The sequence below is a fragment of the Peromyscus maniculatus genome, chromosome 22 (genome assembly GCF_049852395.1).
Source record: "Peromyscus maniculatus bairdii isolate BWxNUB_F1_BW_parent chromosome 22, HU_Pman_BW_mat_3.1, whole genome shotgun sequence".
Taxonomy (NCBI): Eukaryota; Metazoa; Chordata; class Mammalia; order Rodentia; family Cricetidae; genus Peromyscus; species Peromyscus maniculatus.
In genome coordinates, this window is record NC_134873.1 from 43,028,106 (window position 1) to 43,055,963 (window position 27,858).

Genomic DNA, 27,858 nt, shown 5'->3' on the forward strand with positions numbered 1-27,858 from the left:
GCACCGAGTCTGGAAGACATCACTCCCCCTCCACGCCTAACAATTTCACCCAAGGGCTCCGGCCAGACCAACGCCACTTCCGCTCTCCTCGCCTCTCCCGGATGTGGTCTCGGCGGCGACTAGCCCTGTTCTGAACATCTACTTCCGCCTAGCAGATTCAGAGGGGGGCTGCAGCGGGGAAAGTCACGTGACGACGCCTCTTCTGATGCTTTTGAGACCCCGCCCCCATGGCGACAGGAGGTTTAGGGAGGCCATCGGGCCAGAGGGTTGGAGCAAGTGGGCGGAGTCTGAAGGTTTAAGTAAGGGGTCCTCCTGAACCCCAACCCTTGAGTTCCCGCAGTTTGCACACCTACTCCCACCCACCCCACAAGTGATCTTAGGGATGCAAAGAGTTCGATTATTGCCCCTTTATTGATCTTAAATTACAGACCCATTCTCAGTCCCCTCCAGAAAGCTCTTTGATTGCTGAGGGTGCAGGCAGTGGCTGAGCAGAAAGGGCGGCTAGGTGAAGATGTGCAGGCTGTAATTAACAGGGGCAGGTCTCTCCTTATCTACTAACTTCGTGTCTCCACACTTGTCCAGCTTCTGGATTATTTTTTGGTGTGGTCCCTAGGAGGCATAAGTCCCTAGGAGTTTATAAGTCTTGAAGTCTTTATAGACAGGCTATGTCTGGGCTTCTCCTTACCCCTGAGCCTCTCCTTGGTACTGTGATGGGGTCCCTCATTGTGACCTTGCCGGCTCCTCTCAGAATAACTGTGTCTGATCTCAAAGGGACTGTAGTGAGTTCTCTCAGGATGACTGCGGTGGAGTCTGGAAGAAGATCTGTATAGCCTGGACTCTGAGGGAAGGTGGTGGACTCTCCCAGAAGAATTATGCCTTTTCCTGCCAGAGGGACTGAAAGGGGTTCTCTCAGAGAGACTACCATGGCTCCTTTCTGAAGGACTGCACCGTGTCCTCTGGAGGGGACTGAGATGGCACCTTTTTGAGGGACTGTGTCCCCTTCTCTCTCGTCCTCTTCTCTCTCGAGGACTAAGAGACCTCCTAGAGGGACTCCGAGGGCGTCTCCCAGGATTGGGTCGGCTCCTCCCTGAGGGACTGCGACCTACCCCCTTAAAGAGACTGTAAAGGCTCCAGTCAGAGATACTTTGAAGGGTTCTCACAGAGGGACTACTATCCTGTCTCTGGGAGGGACTGCAATGTCTCCTCTCAGAGAGATGTCTAAGCATTCTGTCAGAGGGACTGCTGTGCCTTCTCTGAGAAGGACTGCGGTATCTCCTCTCAGAGAGACTTTCCTGAATTCTCTCCAAAAGGATGCGATTGGTCCTTTCAAAAGGCTTATTACAGAGGTCCCTCTCCCTGAAGAAGCCATGTTGTTCTTCCTTGGGTGTGTGTGTCTCTTTAAAGTGGCTCTGCAGGGATCTCTTCAAATGGGAGTCAGGTTCTATTCTCTCTTGGGCCTGACATTTGGCTCCTACTTGAGAACAGTTCTTAGACTCCAGACAGGAGATTTCATCGCCATAGTTGTTCTTTGCTCTGCCGTTGACATTTTGAACTATACTCAAAGGTTGGATGACTGAGGTAACTTGGAAAGTGGCATCTCTTTCAGAAGCCATGGTCTCCAATTGCAAAGGTCTGGGTTGGAGAGAGCTCACTTGTTTTGGCTGTTGAGTTTGTCTACATTGGTCACCTGTTCCCTGCAATCTGTCCTCTTGCTTAGGGTTCACACCTGCTGACTTTTGGTGGGCAACTGGTGTGCTGGCTCCTTTGCCATCCCCTGCTAAACAATACTTACTGGGTTTTTGTTTGGGGTGCAAGTATTGGGTTGACCACAAATTGTCTGGCCTTGTCCTGTCCGCAGGCTTCTGTCCAGTATAAGCCACAATTCTATGTGCTATTTGGAATGCCTGCCTTAGGCCCTGGAAAAGCAGATGGTAGAACTTGGGCTGAGAGGATTTCTTAGCTTGTGTCTTCGAAGAAGCAGTGCTTGTTTGAACGGTTTCAACACTCTTGCTTCTTGATGGACACATGATTCTAAAAGGACTCTCTTCTGGGGTTCCACTATTTTTGTTGAGCTTTGTTTTTTGTGTTTTACGTCCCTTGATGGTTTCCTTCATTGGATATTTTAAGCCAAAGGTCTTTTTGAGGCTTGATTTCGACCATTTTTCTTCCTGATTACTTTCAAAGCCACTCTCGGATACAGAGTGAACCTGACAGAACTCACGGTGCTCAAAGTCTTCGGTGTCTGTCTTGCCGACCACACCATGGCTTCCCCATTGCTTTTTTCTGATGAGCACTTGTACAGAAGCTGGAGCCTGGGGAGATCGGGCCTGGAAATGTCTTGGCGTGGTTGGACTCTTGGAAGCTGGACGATAGATTTTAGCTTTCCTTCGTGATGGTGATGTAGTGCTCTTCCATGCATCTGCTCTTTTTCTTCCACGATGCTTTGAGACTTGAGGTCTTTTCCCAGTTCTCAGTCTAAAGCCAAGATGCAGGCGAATCTCACCATGGCCTTCAGGGGTGCTTAAGAGGTGGATCTGTGGGTAGATGAGAAGATATGGACCAAAAGCAGACTGTAACTTATGACAGCAATTAATTCCTGAACATCGGCCACACTGCAAGCAGATGGGATATTTCAGGACAAGACCTGATGAGAAAGGAGGAGGGACATTGTGGGGCACTTGACTCTCTAAGAGTTTTGCTGCTATTTTGAGCTGTAGATCTTTTAGCAGATGGAGCTGTTCTGAGATATCCCTCTTGGCCTGGGAAAGACAACTTGCTTTGAGGGAGTGGTGAGAGTCAGAAGGCCTTGTCTGTGATTCACTCTGTGAGTCTTTACTCTGATCACTGGAAACAGCGTCTTCCCTATTGTAAAGTATCTTGAGAGAAGACTCCGGCTTCATTAAGGCAGGAAACTGGGCCCTTGTACACGAGACAGACACGTTCTGAGTGACTTCCTGGAATATATCACTGAGTTTTGAGTTTGTTTTCTTTATTCCCAATCGAGTACCGGAGTATTGCTGTATTATGGAAGATGTGGATCCACGTGTCCACATCTTTAAGGGCATTCTTTTCTCATGACCATGGCATAAAATATGTCTCTGAATATAGTTTTTGACCACTGAAGTCTGTGAAATCGTCCTAAGACCCCTCTCTAGTGGGCTCTGGGAAAATGCCATCAGTTCAGCTGGAACCCCAAATAAATTCTGAATAAATTGACAGATATCCATCGTGGCTCCTTCTGTTAAAAACGGCTGAGAACAAAGTTTCCTTTCCATAGTGGTTCCCAGGACATTTCCCAACATCAGCATATTGGAGAGATACTTCCTAGGGAGTCGCTGCCTACAGACATGACTTTCCCAGACATTCTGTTGTCTACCCAGGAAAGAACGGATAGAATTTCTTCGAGCCCCTAATCCTGCCTGAAACTCCGAGGGTAGTAATCTCAGTGGATATGGAGAATAGCTCTGGAATGAATTCTCAAATTCTTCCATTTGCTTCTTTTCAGTTGCTTCCTTGGATAGGACATCCACTTCCCAGATGTCAGGATATAGGGATCCCACAGTGTTCCCAATATCAGAGGGAAGAACCAAGGGAAGGGCTGATGGACGGAACATAATAGTGTCTGTATAGGACTCTGGAGATGGCAAAATACTAACAGCCAAGTTCTTCATAGCCAAGGCTCTTGATACCTCCGGCATTCCAGAACCCTGAAGGGGTCCTAACTCAGTTGTTTTGACACAACTTGAAATAAGTGGGATTGAAGGGCTGGGTATGAAACTAGAGAAGTAATTCTGTGCTTGTAACTTTTCTGATGTTATCATTTCTGAGTCTCTATCCTCACACACCCGTCTTTGATTCAAATCTTCAATTTCCATTACTTTAGGAGATTCTGTTCTGATCCCTAGAGAATTTTCAGCCTGAAGCCTTTGCTCATGAGTTAATACTGGAGGTTCCTCAAGTGGAGATGTTTGCTGTAAGATTATTTCTGCAAAATTCTCTTGAATATTTGCCCTTGGAGTTTGTTCCGTAGGTTTTATCATGTCTTGAAGATGTGGTCTTGGGAGTAAATTTAAACCATCCATTACTTTAATGCTAGATTTTGTGGCAGCTCCTATTGGTTCCATAGCCTGAGGATTTGGTCCTGGAGCCAGCTCTTCAGATTTTACAATCAGAAGCAGTGGCTTGGGAACCAATATAGTCTTTATAACTTGAAAGCCTGACAACTGTATTGTTTCTAAAATTTGATGTGTTGGTGCTGAGACTAATTTCTTGGATTGAACATTTTGTAACCAAAGGCTTGAAGCAAATTCTGACATTATCACATCGTGCAGTTTGGGAGTCAAATCAGCATGTTTTGACCCTTGAGAGGCTGGCTCCGGTATCATCACAGACTCTATAACTTGAAATGGCGGTCCAGGGATAACTTCCACAGATTCAGAAACCTTGGGGAGAGCAGCTGACTGAGAAACATGATGCCGTGTCTTTGTGGATTCTGTCACTTGACCTAGCTGCTTTGGACTGATTGTTATAAAGTTTATCATTTGATCCAGTGATTCAATTGGAGTTATGTTTAAAGTTCCCATGCTTGCACCCTGGGCCTTTGTTAGCCTACTTGCTACCTCCCCTGGTTGCCATGACTCAAAAGTGAGCTCCTCACAGTCTGTATCTTCTACAACTTGACTGGTTTGCTGGGTTGACAACTCTAAGAATTCTTCTATTTGCAGCCATGGCTTAGAGGTCAAACTTACAGATTCAGGAATCTGAGGTCCATGCCCTGGTGTTATCCCTGAAACAGAATCTGGAACGTGATACGATGGCCTTGGTGGTGATGCTACAGATTGTTCCCTTTGGGCTCTTTTCCCAGAGCTTACCACCACAGGTCCTAAGTCTTGAGGACACGGCCTTGGAGATTTTTCTACATGTCCAGTCTCTCTATTTACTGGCTTTGAAGGCACACTAAGATATTCTTTCCATGGTCTTACCTCACAAGTTAGCATCCTTACTTCTGCAACATGATTCTTGAGGTCAAGGGTCATTCTATGAGATCCTGTGGCTTGTTCTGTTGGTAACTCCTTGTAATCTTTAAATTGGGGCCACAAACAAGGCAGCAACTGCAGAGTTTCTGGGCTCCAGTAGCCTTTCTGTGGGGTTAGTTCTGAGGACTTCCAATCTGGATCACTTAGTGTGGGAGTCAGATCAACAGATTCTGGTCCTTGAAGATCTAGCTGCTGAGGCATCCCTAATGATTCTATGTCTTGATCTGTTGGTTTGGGGGTCAACCTCATATTTTTCTCTGTTGTTTCTGGGCTTTTATGTCGCAACCCTTTTGTCATTTCTGAAGACCCTGCATCTTGAGAAACTGGTAGTGAAATAAAATCCACCAATTTAGAGACTTGGCGCCTCATCTTCTCAGCACAGTCTGCTATCTGGTGCTCTGGTCTATGTATCACTTGAGAGGATTCTATGATTTGATCACGTGTTTGGGAATTTTGGTTCCCAGGTGTCACATTTTGAAGGAACGGTCTTGGTGATAACCCCACAGAGGTGCCAGTTTGTGGCAGAGACACCGATGACAATTTCACATGGTTTACACTTTGCCACTTTGGCTCTGAAGCCAATTCCATTGATTTCATGCATTGTTGCTGTGATTCCAGAATTAAATTTGAAAATTTGACACTAGACAGTGCTGGTCCGGCTAAGAAGTTCCCAGTGGACTCTGGTGTTGATATCACTGGTTTCTCATTTAAAGGAAACTGTTGGCAATCCATGCTTTGCTGTTGGGAGCCTAGTCTCAGCTGCATAGGCTTTCTTTCATGAACACATGGCTTCTGTGCAAAGGAAGTCTTAGTACGTTGAGAACAGTGGCATGGAGCGAACTCTAAAGGGTTTACACTTGGAGTCGGTGAGCCTGGCTTCAACTTCACAGATTTAACTTTTTGGAAACAAGGTTCTGGTGAAAATTCCTTACTTCTCAAGTCCTGCAGACTGCAGCCAGGTGTCACTTTTACAGAATTTGTCAAACAAAGCAAGGGCTGTTTGCTCATCTCTGGAGACATTCTATCTTCAGGCAGTGGGGTTGGTGAAACTCCCACAGATTTCACACCATTTGATGGAGGCCTCAAAGTGAACACAGGTTGTGCAGTGTCCTGCCACGACCCAAGTTGATCCTTCAAAAATGGGATCTCTTGAAACTCTGCCCCTACCATTAAGTGAGATGACCCTGGAGTTGATTCAAGCTTCAAATCTTGTATGTGTCGTCCTTGGTTAACTATTATAGGCATCTCTCTTTGAATTCCTGTCCCTGAGTTCAACTCAGAAAAATTCATATCTTGAGGTTTCGGGGCTTGTAAATGTGGCCCAGGGTTGTATCCGGTGGAATTTACAGACTGTGACTCTTGTCTTCCAGTACAGGCAGAAGAATCCACATCTTGCAAATGTGTTTTGGTATTGCACCAAACAGGATTTACACACATAATTTGTGGTGCTGGAAATGTTGTACCATGATTCATACCAAGAAGAAGTGGCTCAAGACTACACCTATTGGAATGTTCACACTGAGGGTTTGGCCCTGGAGTGGGTGAGGAAGGATTCACACCTTGATAATGTGATTTAGGATTGCACCCAATAGAACCTACACACTGAATGTGTGGCCCTAGAATTGATGCCCATTGATTCACACCTTGCAAATGTGCTTCAGGATGGCACTCAGTGGAATTCACACAAGGAGGACTTGGCCCTGTGGTGCATGCAGAATTAACACACCGAGGACTTGGCCCTGGGGAACATGGAGAAGAATTCACACACCGAGGCCTTGTCCCTGGGGTGCATACAGAAGAATTCACACACTGAGGACTTGGTCTTGGGGTGCATACAGAAGAACTCATACACTGAGGACTTGGCCCTGGGGTGCATATAGAAGAATTCACATCTTGCCAGTTTGGCTCATGGATGCATCCAGTAGTATCTACAAATTGCAATTTTGGTCCTAAAATGCATGCAGAAGAATTGGTTCCATGTAAATGTGGCCCAGGACTGCACACAGACTTTATACATTGAGGGTCTGGCTCTGGAATGCATGCAGAGTTATTTATATCTTGTAAATATGGCTCACATTTACACCCACTGGAGTTTATATATTGAGAATTTGCATTAGGAGTGCATGCAGAATTCACATCTTCCAAGTGCTGCCCCAGGCAGAACACCTTAGATTTTATACCTTGAAGGTCTGGACCAGGGTGCAACTCAGACAATTCTACATTTTGTGTTCTGGTGTTGGATGCCATAACATTTTTACAGTGAATCTGTGGCCCTGTACTCGGGTCACAGGATGCCCTATCTTGCAATGTAGGCTTATGCTTGAATTCCGGAGACGGCTCATCTGGCAGCTTGGTTTCTGTACACACCTCAGAAGATTTTATATCTTGCAACTGTGGCCCAGGGTTGAACTCTAAACACTGAGGACTTGTTCCCATGCCCAATTCAGAGGACATCACATCTTGCAACTGTTGCTCTGAATTGAATTCCATAGATTTCAGGTCTTGAAGCTTTGTACATAATTCTGATGACTTGATATGTTGCAAATGTGGCTCATCCCTGAACGCTATTTGTTTTATTTTTTGAAGTTGATGCTTTTGACTTAATTTGTGAGACTTCCTATCTCGCTTCTGGTTCCTGGCATTGAATTCAGAAGGCACCACTGTATAAATCTTTGAGTCTGAGGCCTGCTTAGAGATTCCCACAAACTGTGATTCAGCACCAGGATTGATCCCTGTATCCTTTACTGTCTGGACATATGTGGGCTCAGACTTCACACCTTTCAACTTTGATCCACAGTTGACCAACTCAGGTTTCATACCTTGAAGATGTAATTCTGGTGTTAACATAGTTAATTTCCTGTCCTGTAAATGAGCGGTTTCCAACTGCAAAGGTTCCCTGTCAAGTGCCTTACCGAATGTCCATTTTAAAGATTTTACATCTTGCCACAGTGGCTGATACACAAAGCCTACGGGTTTCTCTTTTTGAAGTTTGTCCTCTGAAATCACTTTGGAAGACTTCATACCCTGTGAGCATAGGCCAGGACTGACCTCCATAGATCTTCCATATTGAAGCTTTGTCCCCAGAACTGACTGAGAATATTTCTCATCTTGTAACTGAGGGCCTGAATTTAACTTCCCAGATTCCCCATTTGGGGGCTTGGACTCCACTGTCACACCTTGTAACTTTGGGCCATGACTAAACTCTACAGATTCCTTAGATAGGAGCCTTTGCCCTTGAGCCAACTCAGACGGCTTTTTATTTTGTGTCCTTGGTCCAGAATTGAGGTCCACCGCTGTCACACCTTGGGGTTTTATCTGTGTTACCACCTCAGAAGATTTTATACTTGTAACATGTTGTCCCATAGAGTTCACACCTTGAAGTTTCATACCCATGATCAGCTCAGGATATTTCAAATCTTTCAGAGGGGGACCTGAGTCCAGCTCTACAGATTTTGTACCTAAGAACATCTTCCTCGGGGTGAAATCATGTTTCTTACCTTGTAACTTTGATCTTGGTTTGATTTCTACAGATTTCATACCATGAGCCCTCTTCCCTGTAATGACTTCAGATGTCATACCTTGTAAGTGTGGTCCAGGACCAAAGTCCACAGACATGACATCATGGACCTTTATACCCATGATTGTCCTTGAAGATTTCAGATCTTGTAACTGCGGGCCTGATTCCCAGTCTTCCATTTCCATTTCGTGAGGCTTTGTCCTCAGAAATGAGTTAGATTTTATACCTTGCCACTGTGGCCCAGGTTTACAGCCTAGTTTGACAGGTCGAGTTTTGGTACCCGTAGCTAACTCAATGCATGGTTTACCTTTCAGCTGTGAGCTGCGACTTGACTTAGTACATTTCATATCTGGGGACTCTCTTTCAGGAGTCAAGTCAGAACAGTTTGTATGTCGACACTGGGGCCCAGAGCTGTTCTCAGATTTCATACCTTGAGGCTTTGTCTGAAGTGCCAACTCAGAAGATTTTCCACATTTCAACTCTACATTGTTTTGTGATTGTGGCCTTTGGCTTATTGCTCCATATTTCACTTCTGAGGACTGTGACTCTTGTTTAAACACTGAAGGTGTCACAGTTTTAGGCTGTGTTCCTGGGGATGACCCTAAGGGATTCCCTTCTTGTGGCTGTATTCCAGGGTTTAATCCAGGAGAGCTCCTGTCTTCTAAGCAAAACCTGGGTTTGAATGTCAATTTTATATTATTGGTCTTTGATCTTAAGGTTGGGTTACATGCTTTCATAATTCTAAACTGTTGCTCAGATTTAAAATCAGTAGTTTTGGACCTCTGAGACTGATGTTCCTGGGTTGACCCTGAAGGTTGTTTACCTTGTGACTTCGGCCTCATAGTCAACTCATTGGATGTCTTCACATCTAGTTGTACTGAGGGTTTTAACTCTTTAGCTGTGACATCTTGAGGTGGTAACCTAAGATTCAGTGTAGATTTATTAACTTCACAGTCAGACAGTGGTATCCAAAGAACAGATTTTGTATTTTCAAGCAGTGGTCCCTGATGTAATGCTACACTTTTCCCACACTGAGACTGTAGCTCTGAGGTTGATGTGATGTTTTCCCCTTCTTGTAGCTCTGGTCCTGGGGACAACTCAGGGGTCTTCACACATTGTACTTGTTGCCCAAGGTTAAAATCCACGGATTTTTTTCCTAGAGGTTTTGGCCCTAGAGCCATCTCTGATGTCTTCCCACCTTCCAGTTGTATGGATGGTTTCTGTTCTGTAGATTTGTCACCTGGAGATGGTGATCCACTATTTAATTGTAAAAATGTCACACCGTGGAATTCAGGTCCTGGTATCCACTGGATGGATCTTATACTTTCTACCTGTGTCTCTTTGTTTAGTTGATCAGTTTTGATCCCTTGAGGCCTAGGCTCGGAAGTTAAGTTAAAAGTTTTGGTTTTCTGCAGCCCTAGTGCTAATGAAGAGGCTTTTACTTGCTGTAACTGTGACTCAAGATGAGACTCTCTGGATTTTTCTCCTTGAATTATTGACCTGACAGTCAAATCAGATGACCTCACACCTCTCCTTTGTGTAGACGGCTTCAATTCTGTAGGGCTGGCACTTTGAGACTGTAACCTAAAGTTTGACCCTATACATTTCTCCCTTTGAAACTCAGATGCTGGTATCCACTGAACAGATTTTGTACTTGCACTTTGTGGTTCTGTATTTAGTGCCACAGTTCTCCCATCCTGAAGTGGTGGCTCTAACATTGGCTCCAAGGCTTTCACTTGGTACACCTCTGATTCTGGAGTCAATGGACAAGGTTTCATACTTAGTGCCTGTGGCCCATATTGGACCTCTTGAGCTTTTACATTATGAACAACTGGTTCAGGAGCCAATTCATATGAGGGTGAATCTTTACATTGTAGTTTAGAGCTGAGCTCTATGGGTTTTCTACCTGCAGGTTTGGGTTCCTGATCTGATCCCATAGACAATATATCTTCCGACTCCAACTGTTTGTTCAGCCGGTCGAACATCCCACCTTTCCACTCTGCTGAGCTTATGTGGTCATCTCGTCCGGGCTCAAGAGTTAAATCCATGGGTGCCCTCCCTTGATACTGTTGTGTGGAGACTAAATCCATGAATTTTACTCCTTGGATACCTTGTGTTTTGGCTTTCTTCACAGGTTTTAGACTTTGCTGCTTCAGACATGAGACAATCACACGTTTGCTATCTTGTGTTTGTGGCCGTGAAGTCAGTTCCATGGGTTTTACATTGTGTTGATGAGGCTCTTGCAATACCTCCATAGGCTTATCTTGAAACAGCATCCCTGGTGCAAAAGTCCCGGGACTCTCCCCTTGCTTCTTTGGTTCACGTTCTAAGCCCATGGCATTTATATCTTGCACACGTGCATCACGGGCCAACCCCACAGTTATCAAATCCTGAATTCTTGAACCTGGGATCAACTTCACAGATTTCATACCATCTGACTGGGAACTGCTTGGGGATATCACTGTAGATTTTATCCTCTCTAGACATTGTCCTAGAGTTAAAACTGCAGATTTCCTGTCTTCTAACTGTGGTCCTGAAGGTGGTAACTCGGATTTTAAACCTTTCAAGGTAGAGCACGGAGGCAGCTCCTCATGTTCCTTATCTCCTGCTTGTATCCCCGGGGTTGACAGCTTAGATATGATTTTCCCCAGCTCTGACTTTGACCTCAACTCCATAGATTTGATGCCTTCCAAATGTGGCCCTGGAGTTAACTCTTCTTGCTTTGAGGCTGTGATCTTCTCTACTGGTTTTATATGTCCCAAATGCTGTCTGTGGATCAATGTAGAAGATTCTACACCTTGTGCCTGTGCTCTTCTGATCAACCCAGAATGATCTGCACCTGCTAAGTGTTTCTCAGGAGTCAATTTCTTTGATTCTGCATTTGGTATCTGTGGTTCAGATGCTAGTTGATAAGACATTTTGCCTTCAAAGTTTGGTACTAGATTCCTTGTGACATATTTTATATCTTTAAAGGGTGGCTCTTGTACTATTAACTCTGGCTTCATCCCTTGCCTTTCTGGCTGTGGGGTCAACTCAAACATTTTTACACACTCTAATTGTGGCCCTGAGTTTAACTTGGAAGTCTTCACACCTTGAGGTTGAGTTCCTGGAATTGCATACAAAAATTGGACATCTTGCAGCCATGGCCCTGAGTTAAAACTCACCTGCCTTGTATCTTGTAGGCCTGGAGTCACCTTTGCTGATTTGGGATCATGTATCCCTAACTCTGGAGCCATAGGACTCATACCATGAGACAATGATCCTGGGGTTTGCTCCTCAAATTTGACTCTCTGATATTTCCTCCTAGAAGCCAACTCAGAAAATTTGGTATCTTGGTGCCACAGTCCTGGATTGACCGGCTTAGCTATCACTCTTGGATGTTGCAGTTCAGAGGCTGGGATTGGGCGTTTCATGCTGCAAAACTCTGATAGTTCCGGAGGCAACACAAGCTTCTTATCTTCAACCTGTGTCTCTTGGCTTAATGGCAAAAATGATTCTGGCATCAATGTCTGAGGCTTCCTGTCTTGAAGCTGAACTCCTGGCATGAACTGTACACATTTGAAACCTTGGTGCTTGGCCTCTGGGATTGCATCAGAGAATCTCACATGATGCAAGCATGGTCTTATGTTTATGTCTACCGGCTTCCCAGGTTGTGTTTGTGGTTGTGGCTGTGGTTCTGGAAGCTTTGGCCCCAGGATAAAATCTGATGATCTGGTTTCTGGCCCCAGAGAACATGGTATTTCATCATCAGATTTCACACCATAATGTGGGGGGCCTGAGATGAAATTTACTGGGTTTTCCCCTTGAAGAAGTAGTCCTTGATATAACATTGGAAACTGGACACTTTGCAATTTGGGCCCTGGAATCAACTTCGATTTGACACTTAGCTGCTGTGGGCCTAGATTTAAATCCACAGATTTCACATTTGGGGACTGTGTCCCTTCAATCCGTTCCTTCAGTGATAAACTTTGTAGTCGTGGCTCTGGTTTTGTCTTTTCAGGATCTACCTCTCCTGCAGATGAAGGTTGTATTACATTTACAGAGTTCTCATTTTGCAACTGTGATTCTCTATCCATTTGCCTAGACTTTACTTCCTGGAGCTGTGGCCTTGGGATCACATCTTTAATATGTGGTTTGGGTTCTGTACTTAGTACTGCAGGTTCTACAACTTGTACAGTTGGTTCGGTGATTACTTCTGCAGACTTCAAATTTTGGGCAAAAGATTCTGATTTCTCACCTTGCACTCCTGGTTCTACACTAAACTCCAGAGATCTCACTTCTGAATATAGGTCTATGATGGTTCCCTGGGTATCATCAGCTTTAGAGAATGTCAATCTGAAGGTCTCTGTGTCTTCATCTTCTGGTTTCAGAGTTCTTTCCGATGGGTTAGTAACTTCTGCACACGGGTCTAGAGTCACCTGAACAAACTTCACATCTGGGGGCTGTGTCTCTGGGGCCATCACTCCTGAGGTCATAGTTTGCACTTCTGAATCTAGTAGAAAATCCAGAGTATCTTTAACTGCACTTCCTGTTTCTGAAGTCTCTTCCATCTCTTTTACAACTTGGGTCCCAGGTTCAAGAGTCTCTTGGAGTGGTGGTGAGCTCATCTCCACAGATTCTGAGGTCTGGCTCAATGGTGCTGGACTCATCCCTAATGATGATTGTGGCAACGGAGCAGATTCTTCCACCTGCCGGCAAGGGTCAGAGGTCACCCTTGCTTCTGAGGCTGGATGCTGTAGGGTCGGTCCTTCAGGTTCTAGGAAATGATAACTTGGTTTGGGGGTCTCTTCTAAAGATTTTGTTGCATAAAATTGTGTGCTTGGGATCAGTTCACCAACTTCCATACTCTCCACCTGTGCCTCAGGAAGTAGACTCCTACCTTCTACAAATGGAGTCTTTGTATCCTCAAGCAATGGTACAGGGGCTATCTTATCAGAGCCAGTGATTTGTGAACATGGTTCTGGGGCCAAGTTCACAGATTTTATATCTTCAAGTGATGGTCTTGGAGTCAACTCCACCATTTTTATATCTCCTTGTATCTCCTGTGATAGGGCTAAAAGAGCTTCTTCCATACCTTGAGACTGAGAATCGGAAATCAAATGCACTGATACATTACTGTGCAACTGTGGACATGGAGTCAGCTCAGCAGACTTTTTATTTTGGAGTTGTGGTTCAACTGTCAGCTGGCCAGATTTCACATCTTGAAACTGAGACTCAGGGGCCGATGGCACAGATGTCTCACTTTGCAGTTGTGGTATAGGGGTTAATTCCTCATATTGCATATTCTGCTGATGCAGTTCTTGGGCCAAATCTATACATACCACTGTTGAGGTTGGTGGTCCATATTTTTCCATTTCTGGGACTAATTCTGTGGTTATGTCCATAGATTTCATACTTTGCAATATTGGATCTGGGGTTAGGTGCTCAGATTTTACACTCTGTAGTTCTGGGGGTAAGTCCACTGAATCCCTAACCTTAGACTGTGGGATTGTGCTCCCCCCCAAATATTCCATTTCCTGAAGCAGTGGTATGACTGGCCCTACTTCAGCTTCTGGAACTTGATGCTTTTGGCCTCTTCCTATAGGTACTGCACTTTGATCTGGTGGTGCTGGGATTGTTCTCGTGGATTCCATTATTTGATGGTGTGACTGTGGTATCTCCATAGGATCCTTCACTTGTGGCCAGTTCAACCCCATAGTTTCTGTCATGTTGTGACTTTGCCTTGGGCTCACCTCTGAACAGCTTAAGTCTTGGTGCCATGGGGTGAACTCCGAAGGGTCTTTGACCTGATGAGACAGTCCTGGAGTCAGTGACACACACTCTGTGCCTCGAGATTGTGGCATAGTCCCCACGGAGTCTCGAACTTGACCCTGTAACCCAGAAGGCAATTCCAGAGCCTCTTCGATTTGAGGCTCTACAATTTGTAGTGGTGTGATCATTTCTGTGGGAGATGCCTGGACTAGTGGGGTCACCTTTAGAGCATGCAGGGACTGACCTGACGGTAGTAGGTCATCAGTCATTCCTGATGGTTCCAGGACTTTAGATGGTGGCTGTGGAGGTATGCTTCTAGATTCTACAGTTCCTACTGGGACAGTAGTAGTTGGAACATCTGGTTGAGCTGACACTGGGGTCAAATTTTCAGCTGGAGGCTGTGAGCCTTGGATCAAAGCCCTAGATTTAGTAATGTGTGGCTGTCCTAGTGGAATCATCTGCATGAAATCCATGGCTTGTTTTGCCACTGGAGATACTTTTGTATCTTCAGTGGCTTCAGGCAGTGCACTTGAGCTAATTTCCATTGCATTTTCATGTACTGGACTGGGAGTAATCCTGATGTGTTTTGTGGCTTGATTCTGTGACCCCAAGGTCATGGTCAGTGTTCCCATGTCTTTATGCTGAGGCTGTGGAATCATTTCCACAGCTTCCACAACCGTCTGCTGTGGCCCTCGACTCATACTTCCTGGTCTTTTGGCTTGATAGTTATGCAGTGTATCTGTCTTCACTGATTCCATGACTTGGTATTGTGGCTTTGGGGCTATTCCTAATGGTTCTATGCCATGTGGACTTAATTTGTCAATCATCCCCATGGAATCTGTGACGTGAAACAATGCCACAGGAGTTACCTTCATGTCATCTGTGACTTGACTCAGTCTTGAGGCCATGCTCTTTAATCCCGTGGTTTGATCCTGATGATGGGTTACTTCTATCGGTTCAATTACTTCATTCAATGGCTGAGGAGTTATACTCACTGTTTCTGCTTGATTTGGTGGCTGTGGGGAAAACCCCACAGAGTCTATCACCTCCGACTGTGGTTCTGGGTTTATTCCCATTAAGTCCATAACCTGAAGCAAGGCCAGTGGTGTGACCTTTATGACATCAGTGGCTGAAGGTGGTATCTTGGGTGTCAGCTCCACATTAGTTAGTTGTGCCTTTTGTGTCTGTACCCTTTTTTCTGGCAGACCTATCACCCTCTGCTCTATATTCAGCTCTAACACATGCTTTGAATCCTTTTTCACTAAAGCTTGTTCTTCCTGAATTATGTTAACCTCTAAATTTCTGGGAGATGGAGTGCCTGGTGATATAACTAAAGGATTATATCTAAGTTCTTGGCGGTCATCATGGGGTTGTGACTCCCTGTTTGAGGGAAATGGCTGTGAAATGATTGCTTCCGTCCTATGGACTTCAGAATTCACCCCAATGTTCATGTGGAGATGAAATGATGGAGGATCTGGAGATGTGTTGGTATTTTGCTCAGCACTCTGAGGAATGAGTGTAGGTAACTGAGTTTTCGGGAGCTCTTCTTCAGGGACTCCTTGTACATCCATCAAATGATTGAGTATGTTCCAGGATTTCTTCACGGGCAGAGGCACCACTTCTTGTTGCAAAGTAGAAACCTTCTGAGACATATGTCCTTCCAGTTCTCCTCTGATCAAAGGAGAGAGCTGGAGTGGAGCCCATACCAGGGGTCCTGGACTCTCATCCAAATCAGAATCTGACCCATGATTTGATTGAAAATGAGTCTCTCCCTTATCTTTTGTTTTCTCTTGCTCACAAGGATCTAAGGATTCTAAAATAGAGCTAATGAAGGAAGTTTGAGCTTGTAAGGGAGGAAGAAGTGCCAAATTCGGAGAAAGAGCTGATTTCTCAGGATCTGTCAGCTGAGAAGTAGGCAGGGCTGTGCCAGGGCTCCTGGGCAGAGATGGTTCCTTCTGGGAGGAAACAGGTCCACTATCGCTCTGCAATTGCCAAGCTGTTCCTTCAGAAAACATTGGAAGATAAGACAGGCTGGAGCTGTTGTTGGATGATGCAGAGGACATGCTGTAGTCAGTAGAAGGCTTTCCCTTTTTACAGTAACAGCTGGGTGGGACAGCCTCCTGAAGCACAGCGTCAGAGACGGAGGAAGAAGTCACATCTCGGGACTCTGAAACATTCAGCTCCATAAGCGTTGATCTGAGAAACAAAGAGAAATGTTTTCATTTTCTTTGGAATCAGGAGGGAAATTAGAGAGAAGGAAGGGAGCGGCTATTTCAAACCCAAAATATTTCTGGTCTAAGGGAGAGATGAGGAAAAAGAGGGATTGCATTCACAAACATCAATTATTTATTTAAAGAATTCCTCCACCAAGAGCAGAGGAGACGAGTCCGTCAGTAGCGTACATGGTATACCAATAGAGAAGCTGAGTTCCCTCCCTAGAGCCCACAGGAAAAGAAAAGAACACAGTGCCCCAGTGCCGGGCAAGCAGAGACAAGTAGTTGCCCTGGGCCTCACTGGACAGCCAAGAATAATCAGTGAGTCCCAGGGAGTGACTCTATCTCACAACACAAGGTGGATGGCTCCCAGAAATGACACCCAAGTTTTACACAGCACACACACACACACACACACACACACACACACACACACACACACACCCTTGTGCTTGGCTTGGCCTGAGTTTGAGCCCTAAGACTCACATGTTGGAAGGAGAGAACTGACTCCTGTGGCTTATCCTCTGACTGCCACATACATGATGTGGCACCCATGCACAAAAATACAACTGAATTTTTTATATATAAACATATATATATATATATACACACAGTGAGGCCTAGAGAAATAGCTCAGCAGTTAAGAGCAGTGACTGAGTGACTGCTCTTCCAGGGGACCCAAGTTTGAATCCAAACATCCACATGGTAGGCCACAAACATCTGTAACTCCAGTACTAGGGGATCCTATACCCTCTTCTGCTCTCTGTGGGTACTGGGTATGCATGTGGTGCACATACTTACCTGTGGGAAAAATATCCATACACATAAAACATAAAATAAATAAAGCTCACAAAATAGTTCTCCACTGCTCCTCAAACTAACTTTTTCCTTTACCTCCTTCCTTTACTCTCTCTCTCTCTCTCTCTCTCTCTCTCTCTCTCTCTCTCTCTCTCTCTCTCTCTCCTCTTTCTCTGTCCCCTGCCTAGTAACTCTGTTTCCTGACCTTGCATTATCCAGATGTTGGAAGATCTGTCGCAGACTCCTGTCTATTGACCAGAATACATATTCCTGGGTCCAGTCGGTAGGAAGTCCTGAAATACTGGACACAGCAGAGGATGTCAGTGGGATTGAAGTGACATTACAGGAGGAATAGAAGGATAATTTAGGAAGGAGGCAGTTAGTCTCAGAGTAAATGAAGTCAGAGTCCAGGTGTTTTACGTAGAGCATTCACAATGAAGATGGTGTCATGGGTAGGATTTCTATTCCTCTGGGGAACCCCAATGAATATAACGTTTGGGGGGGACAGGGTTTGTTTCAGCTTACAACACCCAGGTCATACTCCATTGCTGAGGGAAGTCAGGGTAGGAACTCAGGGCAAGATGGATCCAAGAGGCAGGAGCTGATGCAGAGGCCATGGAGCTGCTTACTGGCTTGCTTTCATGGTTTGCTCACCCTGCCTTCTTGTACCCCCTGAGACCACAAGCTCATGTGTGGTACCACCCACAGTGAGCTGGACCTTACCACATCAATCATCAATTAAGAAAATCCAGCCAGGCATGGTGGCAAATGTCTTTAATCCCAGCACTCGGGAGGCAGAGGCAGATGGATCTCTGAGTTCAAGGCCAGTCTGGTCTACAGAGCGAGTTCCAGGACAGCCAGGGTTATACATTGAAAAACAAAAAAGAAAAAAAAAAGAAAGAAAGAAAAAAAGAATAAAAATGTACCACAGGCTTGCCCACAGGGCAATCTGGGGGAGCAATTAAGGTTCCCCCTTCCAAAATGATGGCAGCTTATATCAAGTTGACAGGAAACTAGTCAGCACGGGTATCTGTCACAGGACAGTCTGTAGACAGGCTCTGCTTACCTTGTCAGATCAGCTGCACTGACGTTCATCTCTGTTTCTTCCAACTGTGAAACTGTAACAGGAGCAAAGAAACTGTTAGCATAGTGACTGCTGACATCATCTAACAGAACCCCCTTCATTTAACAATTAGGGGAGCAAAGATGAAGTCACATCCATCGTGAAGCTGAGGAGTGTACACAGCACACCTATCGAGGTTTGTTTTGCTTCTAAAGCATACTATCCTGTCTTCGCCATGTCCTAGAAGTGACCCATGAGAAGCCCGGAATGGGAACACAGCACTGGGGGACACAGAGATCCTGATACATCTTCCCCTTCAAAGATGGCCATCCCACATCCACATCCGTGGTAGAGGAGTAAAGGTAATGGACCTCCTGCACCAAACTCTGGTTCATCTTTGTCCATTCTCCTCTCCCATATTTTGGGCTCTACATGAAGATGTAGGGACAGAGAAGCCCGAGGAAAGGAAACAATGGAGGATGGAGCTGTTTGACTGACTTTGGAAGGAAAGATGTCAGAGAGATGGGCGTACTCTCCAGGCACACCCTCTTTTTCAACTTTCTTCCCCTTCAAGTGGAAAGAGTCCTAAAGCAGGTCCACAGTTGATCAGTCATCAGCCTTGAGCTGACCCATAAGGATAGAACCCTTCTGACCTGTGAGTTTCCGGATCTGTTTTAGAGATGTGTTTTGTTGCTTAGGAGCCTAGAGAAACACACAAAGAGAAACCCAGTCAGGTTTACGTTCTGGTTTGGGGATTTTATTGACAACACATCTAATCTTACATAGGGGATAGTGATATATTTTATCAGTTGTCATCTGCAACCATATCATTAGTTACCATCTCATTTATTTCTTTGTGAATAATGGATTAAATATCCTAAGGGACCAGCAAGATGGCTCTGTGGGCACAGGTGTTTGACACCAATTCTGATGACTTGAGTCCCATCTCTGGAGCCCTCATAGTAAAAGGAGAAAAGCATTTGCACAAGTTATGCTCACCTCCACGTGCATGCCATCTGTCCATGCATGCACCCACATGCAAATTAGTAAGTGTTTAAACAAACCTAAGTCCTAGATTATTGTGTGTAGACCTGAGACTCTAGAGGTAAATATGAGTCCTGTGCTCTAGAGACTTGCATTAGTAAGGAAAACAGCCAAGTAAACAGGTAGGATGCCATGTGGGAGCCAGCAAAATGGCTCAGTGGCTGAAGGCATCTGTTGCCAAGCGTTGGCAACCTATGTTCAATCCCTGTGGCCAGTATGGCAGATGAAAAGAACTGACTTGTTTAAAATAACCCTGGACTTGAATTATAACCTATTTTTATGCTCAAGTGTATTATTTCTCCTGCAGTTGTACATAAAATGGCTTTACATTAAAAAAAAGGGACAAATACTATAGAATTGTATTACATGAAATATATAGAATATACAAATTCATAGAAACAGAAAGATTAGACGATATCTCAAGATGGAGAAGAAAGGAATATAGAGCAATGATTTCCTAAGTACAGAACCTCTGTTTTGTGTGATGGAAAAGTCCCACAATGGACATTAGTATCAGGACATAATATCATGAATATAATAAATCAATACAATTAATATAATTAATGAATATCATAAATACAGTTATTGAATCAATACTGCGAATGTAATCAATGAATACCACAAATGTAATTAATATCGTGAGTGTAATTAATGAATACCATGAATATAGATAAATAAACAAATAAATAATAAGAAAGGTCTGCTAGTCGCCAAAAGTAACCACAAAAAGAAGTGTAAGGGAGCAATTTACTGGACCAAAAATTAAGACATACCATAAAACAAGTTCATAAGAACAGGAGCAGGCAGGTGGGATTTAAAAACAAAAAAGTTCTGAAATAATCAGGAGTCAGAGGCAGAAGGATTTCTCTGTGTCAATAGTGAGTTCCAAGACAGCCAGGGCTATATAGAGAAACCTGTCTCAAAACAAACAAAAAACCCAAAGCCCAGCTCTGAAATAAATTCACTTACATATGTCAGCTTAATTGAAGAGAGCTCCACATAGTGACAAGAAATGATTCCATAGCTGTGATAAGTGATGTCAACTTGCCAAAATCTAGAATCTTGTGGACCTGTGCCTCCGAGCATGCCCATGGGGAACCGTCTTGATAACCATACCTGGGGCTCCACTGTGGTGGCGCCATTCTCTTACTGGGATCCTAGACTGTGTCAGTGGGGAAAGAGAAGTGAGCTACAGTTTGGACTCATCACTCCTCTCTGCTTCTTTACTGCAGATGCAACGTTGACTCGCTAGCCTAAGCCCCTGCAGCTGTGACCTCCTCTACCACGATGGACCAATGGACCATAACCTTGGGTGATGGTGAGCTGAAGTGAGCCCCCCCCCCTTTAAGGCTCTTTTGTTAGGGCATTCTGTCACAGCGACAGAATAGAAACTAAGACAGTGGAAAACAGTGAGAAAAATAAAAGTGGATCATTTCTCAATACAGGATTCAGAGATGGGCTCTAAGTGGGTTGAGAATTCAAATGTTGAGGGGCTGGAGAGACGATTCAACCGCTAAGAGCACTGGCTACACTTACAGAGGACCCAGGTTCGGTTCCCAGCACCCGCATGGTGGCTTATAACTTTAACTCCAGTGTCAGAGGATCTGATCTCTTATGGCCCCTGGAAGTACCAGGCAACATGTGGTGCGCATGTACACTTACTTGCAGGCAAAATCCTCATATACATAAAATACAAAAAATCTCTATTTTTATAAGAGAATTCAAGTGTGGAAAATAATGTGAGTTTTTGGTTTGTGCATGTACACGTAGGTACACAAGTGTGCAGAGGTGTGCCTGCTTATGTGGCATGTGCACGTGGAGGTCAGAGGTTAGCCTCAGGCATCATTCCTCAGGTGCCACCCACCTTGACTTTTGAGACACGGTCTCTCATTGGCCTGGAGCTTGTCAAGATCTGAACTATCTGGACAGGGATCCCCAAGAATACGCCTGTCTCTACCCCCACCCCAGTGCTGGTGTTACAAGTGTGTGCCACTGAGCACAGATCTCTTACACAATTCTAGGGATGGAAGTCAGGACCTCACGCTTGCAAAGCAAGTACTTTACTGACTGACGGATCTCCTCATCCCTAAAAACTGCTTCGAAGCAGTCTGTTCTTTGACTTAATAACTAGAAACTCGTGAAAACTGAGAAGCACTGATATGTAAGTTTTAGGACAGCAGAAGCCGAAGAACAGCTGAATTAAGTAGATTCAAAAATGCTGAAAACAAGCCGGGCGTTGGTGGCGCACGCCTTTAGTCCCAGCACTCGGGAGGCAGAGCCGGGCGGATCTCTGTGAGTTCGAGGCCAGCCTGGTCTCCAAAGCGAGTTCCAGGAACGGCACAAAACTGCACAGAGAAACCCTGTCTCGAAAATCCAAAAAAAAAAAAAAAAAATGCTGAAAACAGAAGAGGAAGATTCTTGATACTTGGCCCCGAATAAAAGACTTACCATATCTGCATGAGCAGTAGGGAAAGAGCTGCCGTGTTCTTAGAAATACAGGGCACGAGAAAACAACAGCATAAATTCTTGAATGTGCTATAAGAAAACAAATGCCTATCTAGACTTGTACTTAGTGGAACTACTCAAAAATGTAAGATAGAGTGGAAAAATTTGTCAATAAACATAAATGCAGTACACCTACTGGGCTGGCCTGAACTTACAGAATGATGATGAATCTGAGTGTTTGGTATTTATCCAAAGAATGAATAGAGGTTAATGTGACAGACACACATGCCCATCAGCATTTCCTTCAGCACTATAAATAATAACTGAGTTATGGAACCAAGCTATGTGTCCAACAATGGAGGAGTGGATGTTAAATGTGTGTGTCTACACAATGGACTTTTTCTGTCACCAAGAACAAGGTTACATAGTTTTCTCAGGAAAAGGGATGCAACTGGAACTCCTATAAAGCAGCTAAGCCAGCCTCAGAAAGACCAACATCAAATGATTGTTCTCCTTTGTGGGTCCTAATTTCATAGAGTACATAACCTCACAGATGTAAACATGCCATGAAAATAGAAATGACTGGAAGAGTTAAGGACACTGTGGGGAGACAGTGAAGGAGAGTGGGGAGGGAGGGGACTGTGTGCAGTGTAACAGTACCAGATACAGTAGATACACACAGTGAAATGATGTTTAAATAATGCAGGACCGTTTCAACATAGCACAGTGGTCAACACACTATTCCGTACTAATAACACAAAGTGGGGGTTGCCATGGTCATAGAGGTGGTGCAGAAAAACCAAACATGTACTCATGTGGTTTGTTTGCTTTTTAAGACACTCAGTAAAGTAGAAATGCCTGGGAAATTCCCCGACATACATTGGGTCCAATGTTATCCCCCAACTTGATATGTTGAAATCCTAACCCCCAAGGTAATGTATTAGTAGATGGGGTGTTTGGGAGGTGGCTATGTCATGAGATGGAAAAACTACAAAACACTGTTGTAGAGAGTAAATAGTAAATAACACATCCTTTGTTCATGATCAGAAGGTTTGATGGTAAAATGGCATTACCAACACAATCTATAGATTCTTTGGAGATGCTGTGTTTGGGCTTGGGACAATGACATTAACTCTTACTCAAGTTTGTCTATGAATTTCAGAGGAGCTATGAGAGCCTATTTCTTAACCTTAGTATATCCTCCTTTGGAGAGTGTGTTTGTTTCTGTGTGTGTGTGTGTGTGTGTGTGTGTGTGTGTGTGAGAGATAAAGAACAATCTGGTCTTTGTTCCAGATTCTGGTACAGAACTCCAAAAACCCTTGCAATTCCATGAGTATTGAGGGCATCTCTTACATTAATGAGATGGATATTCAGATTTGCTTCTATTTTTCATTGAGGAAGATGGAACAATCACCATTCTAAAATCTAATTCAGACCTGACCAATCAATATATTTATGCATAGATGTATAAATCCCAAACAAAATATCAGCAAACTGAATCTAATGAATCTAATTAAAGTATTGGGACCAACATTACAAATGAGTTATACGTATCCTAGGAATTCACACCTGGTTTATTATCTTACATTCTCATGCAACTCAGTACATTGAATGAACAAGAAAAAATATATGACCATCTAAATAGAGGCAGGAAATATACTTAATATTTAGCACCCAGTATAAAGAGATTTAATTTAAAATTTTAGATTTTTTTAAATTAACACCAATCCTTGCTAAAACTTTTTTAACTTGGGAAAGAATATATGAAAAACCACAGAAAACATTATACATAACTGGTGAATTACTGAAAAATGTCCTTGACTTAATAAAGAGGCAGATGCCCACAACACATTGCTACTGAATATTGTACCTGAAGTCATAATCATAAATGAAGGCAAGGAGAACCAAGATATAAGGTTGGAAAAGAGGCAATAAAACTTGTTATTTACACATGGTATAATTTAGAGAATATTCCTACAGGAGAATAAAGTCAAAGTGATACACTTAGGGTTCTCTAAGCAGCTCAATATGGAAAGATCTGTTGTATTCTTGGGTTTCGGCATCATTTGTATAAAATGGTATTTACAAGGAGTGGTGGTAGTGCACATCTTTAATCCCAGCATTTGGGAGGCATAGGCAAGTGGTTCTCTGTGAGTTCAAGGCCAGCCTTGTCTGCAAAGTGAATTCCAGGGCAGCCAGGGCTACACAGGAAAACCCTATTTCGAAAAACAAAAACATAAAAAAGAAATTATAATATTATACCAGGTCTGTGGATGTAGTTCAGTGGTGGACTGCTTGCAGAGAGCACAAGACTCTGGATTTGATCCTTAGCAATAAAATAAATAGATAGATATAGATGATAGATAGATAGATAGATAGATAGATAGATAGATAGATAGATAGATAGATAGATAGATAGATGATAGATAGAGATGATGATAATGATAGATAAAAGTAAAATGCCATGCCAAATCACACATTATGTGCCTCATGATGATTATCATTACCTATGAACTACGTCAACTCTTCCTACCAGAAAACAAATTCTGATAAATCTTAGAACCAACTTTCTCATGGTTCTAATTCATGTTGAGCTGCTGAAATAGAATACTTGTGATCAGCTCATTTATGAAGGAGAGAGGTTTAGTTGGCTTCATGGTTCTGGATGTCTAAGAGCCTAGTGCTAGCATGTCCTTCCCTTCACGTGAGGATGTCTAAGATCCTAGTGCTAACATGTCCTTAGCTTCACCTGAGGTCTTTGTGTAGCTTCAACTCACAGCAGACAGAGGCAGAGGAGCAAGTGGATGTGTGTGGAAGACAAAAGGGGTCCTGACTCCTGTGGCAGCGAACCCAGTCCTCAGAGAGTGAGGAGCCATGCCTGTGAGACCTTACTCAGTCTAGAAAGAATGGCATTAAACCCGCTTGAAGGTCGCACTTTCCAACCCTGCTCCCCTGGCAAATGCATTTCTACAGGAGTTCTGGATAAATCTCAACTCACTCACATGAAGTACCAGAGGCAGCAGTGTGTGAACTGACAACATGGAGGGGGCATTATAATTTTTCCTAATTTCAGAATATTTTAGACATGTGTACAATCAAATATAATCATACCCACCCCTCCCCACTCCAACTTCCCCCATACATACCCCACAACATATCCACCTCCCAACCTCATGCTTTTCTCTTTTATAACCCACTAAGTCCAATTACTGTTGCCTATATGTGTATGGCTGCACAGCATGGGTATTTGATCAACAAAATGTTGATTGTGAAATCTAGAGAAATGACCCTTTTATCCAATACATGGATGAAACTAATAAAAGAAAAGAGAGACTCTGTAGATTAGAATACAGAAACATATTGTTCAATCTCAACATTCAATATTGAGTTGGGCTAAATAATAATTTATGCCATTAAATAACTGCGTGACTATTGGAATTTAAATGCTGGTGGGTATGTGAGGTATTAAGGAATTATTCCAATTTTATTGTTACATTTTTAGGTGTAATAATGATACTGTGATTAACCTGTTTTTCTTTTCTTCTTTTTTTTCTTTGTTGAGAGGGGCATTAGCTCAAAATATACATACTAAAACATTTACCATGAAATTATTTCTGATTTGCTTCAAAATGATTGAGTGACTGGTCTATGAAGATTCATCAGACCACCTTTAATTTTTTCTCTTATACTAAGGATTGAATGTAGTGCCTTGTTCAGACTCGGCTCGTTTACCAATTCTTTGTGCCTTTGATTTGCCTGAAATTATCCTTAATAAAAATCAAGGAAAGTCGGGTCGTGGTGGCGCATGCCTTTAATCCCAGGACTTGGGAGACAGAGGCAGGTGGGTCTCTGTGAGTTCAAGGCCAGCCTGGGCTACAGAGTGAGTTCCAGGAAAAGCACAAAACTACACAGAGAAACCCCATCTCAAAAAACAAGAAACAAGGAAAAAAATGGACCCGAGATAAAGCTCAGTGGTAGAGTGCTTTGCCTAGCATGAGCAATGACCTGAATTTGATCCTTACATACACACACCTAACACACACACACACACACACACACACACACACACACACACTGCACAAATGACTTGAATAGGCAGTTTACAAGAGAGAATTTCCAAATGGCTAATAAACCTGAGACGTTGCTCAGAGTTTAGTTATGGGGGTTGCACACGAAATCACAATGCAATACCACACACTCACTGGAATCACTAAAATAAGAGGTGGATGTGCCAAGTCTGGGCAAGATGGCAGGATGTGGGGGAGCCAGTCACTCATGGTCTGCTCACATGATCGAAAACTCAGAAGAGGCATGACCTACTAACGTTAAACACGTGTACCATGAACTCAAACAATTCTCCTCCTCCTGGAAATAAAAATCCCACAGCAAAGTACCACTTGATTTTCTTTGTCTCGTCATATAATTATAAATCTTTCTTTATAAAACAAACTCACTCTCCTGTCTGCCTCCCATCCCGTGATGGACAATATCCACAGCACCCTTACCACATTCTTTTCCCCAAAGTTATGTCATCTGAATGTCTCACTTCAGCTCGAGCTCCTACACATCACTTTCTCAGTATCTAGTACCTTCTGCCTCAGTGTCTATTTGATAATAGATCCCAAAGCTACCGTTACTACTACGTTCTTCTTTTCTTCTTCTCCTCCTCCTCTTCCTTCTTCTCCTTCTCCTTCTCTTCCTCCTCCTCCTTCTTTCTTCTTTCTTCTTCCCTCTTCCTCCTCTTCTTGTTTTTTTTTTGAGACAGACTCTCCCTGTGTACTCCTGGCTGTCCTGGAGCACACTGTGTAGACCAGGCTGACCTCGAACTCAGAGAAACTCCTGCAACATGCCCATCCTAAGGCTTCTTGAAATGAATTAAGAGAAAGGCAAGGTGGGCAGTGGTGGCTCATGCCCTCAATCCCAGCACTTGGGAGGCAGAGGCAGACAGATCTCTGTGAGTTCAAAGCCAGCTTAGTATACAGAGTGAGTCAGGAGAGCCAGGGATACACAGAGGAACCTTGTCTCAGAAAACCAAAACAAGGAAGGAAAAATAAAAGAGGAAGCCATCTATCAATGCTGTCTCAACCCCCCTCTCCCCCACATCCAGTTCTTCCTACGGCCCAGAGGATGGGCATTTAGACAAACCTATAGGGTTTCAGGATGGAGAGAGTGAGTATCCAGAGAGAGTGGCTATCACATACCTCTGTCTTGGCTGCCACCTTTGTCTGGCTCTGATACCTAGAAAACAACACCCATATTCCACAAACCAAGAAACCAAGTAGCATAAGGCTGAGATGTGTCGGCAGTGGGAAAACGAGCCCCCATATTAGAGACATTTCTCAAGCCTATGCCCCCTCCACTACAGAGTTTCTGTCTCTAGACTGAGATTTCATGACATCACAATAGGCAGTGCCAGGTAAAGCAGTGCACACTCAGGTCCCAGCTGATGCCCTTCCCTGTGGCTGACCTTGCTCTGAGCTCTAATAGCCAAAGCTCAGGGGAGAATCCATCTATGAATCTTCTAGGGTCCAGCTAGACAAACTCGTCACTAAGGAAGGAGTGGCGAGGTAAAGTTTCAAAGGTCTTCCAAAATGACTTGTTCTGACTCACATTTTCTTTGGAGCCGGTCACTGTCATAAATTGGGATTGGGTCTATGGCCATAAATTTCAATCTGTAGGTTAGAACACAGAGTCAAGTGGAATCTAAGAGAGTTGGGATAGTTGAAGTGGGAACTCTCAGGGACTTTGAGGCACCTGGTTTTCTAAGTTCACAGGTCTCCATATTTCCTAGTTGCTGTTGACCTGACACACATCACACTAAGCAGTGGCCTTAGAGGATCTACAATCTCACTGCCAAGTTTAGAGTAGTCGTGTATCACCACACCATCTTATCAAGTCAACACAGTGCAAACAATATTGATATGATCAATTCATGTGATCAAAATTATTCTTTTCATATAGGAACACTAAAGAACCACTGACTGGTAGGCA

The 27,858-nt window shown here is 43.9% G+C and overlaps 1 protein-coding gene across 1 annotated transcript; it reads right to left on the minus strand.

Moving 5' to 3' along the window:
- Positions 1-392: 392 nt before the first annotated feature.
- On the minus strand, positions 393-27,230 carry LOC143270252 (uncharacterized). Its single transcript, XM_076559496.1, has 5 exons — positions 27,069-27,230; positions 19,032-19,080; positions 18,382-18,433; positions 17,521-17,616; positions 393-16,500 (listed from the first exon to the last, which is right to left on the minus strand). Exons 1-5 carry the CDS (start codon positions 27,201-27,203, stop codon positions 627-629), a joined length of 16,206 nt encoding a protein of 5,401 aa, XP_076415611.1. The 5' UTR covers positions 27,204-27,230; the 3' UTR covers positions 393-626.
- Between the last annotated feature and the right edge of the window lie 628 nt (positions 27,231-27,858).

Coding starts and splice junctions, on each gene's coding strand:
- LOC143270252 (XM_076559496.1), bottom strand. CDS start 27,203: ATGTCTCTAATATGGGGGCTCGTTTTCCCACTGCCGACACATCTCAGC. Junction 19,081..27,068: donor AGGTGGCAGCCAAGACAGAG/GTATGTGATAGC, acceptor GTGTTTCTCTAG/GCTCCTAAGCAACAAAACAC. Junction 16,501..17,520: donor CAACATCTGGATAATGCAAG/GTCAGGAAACAG, acceptor TTTGTTTCTCAG/ATCAACGCTTATGGAGCTGA.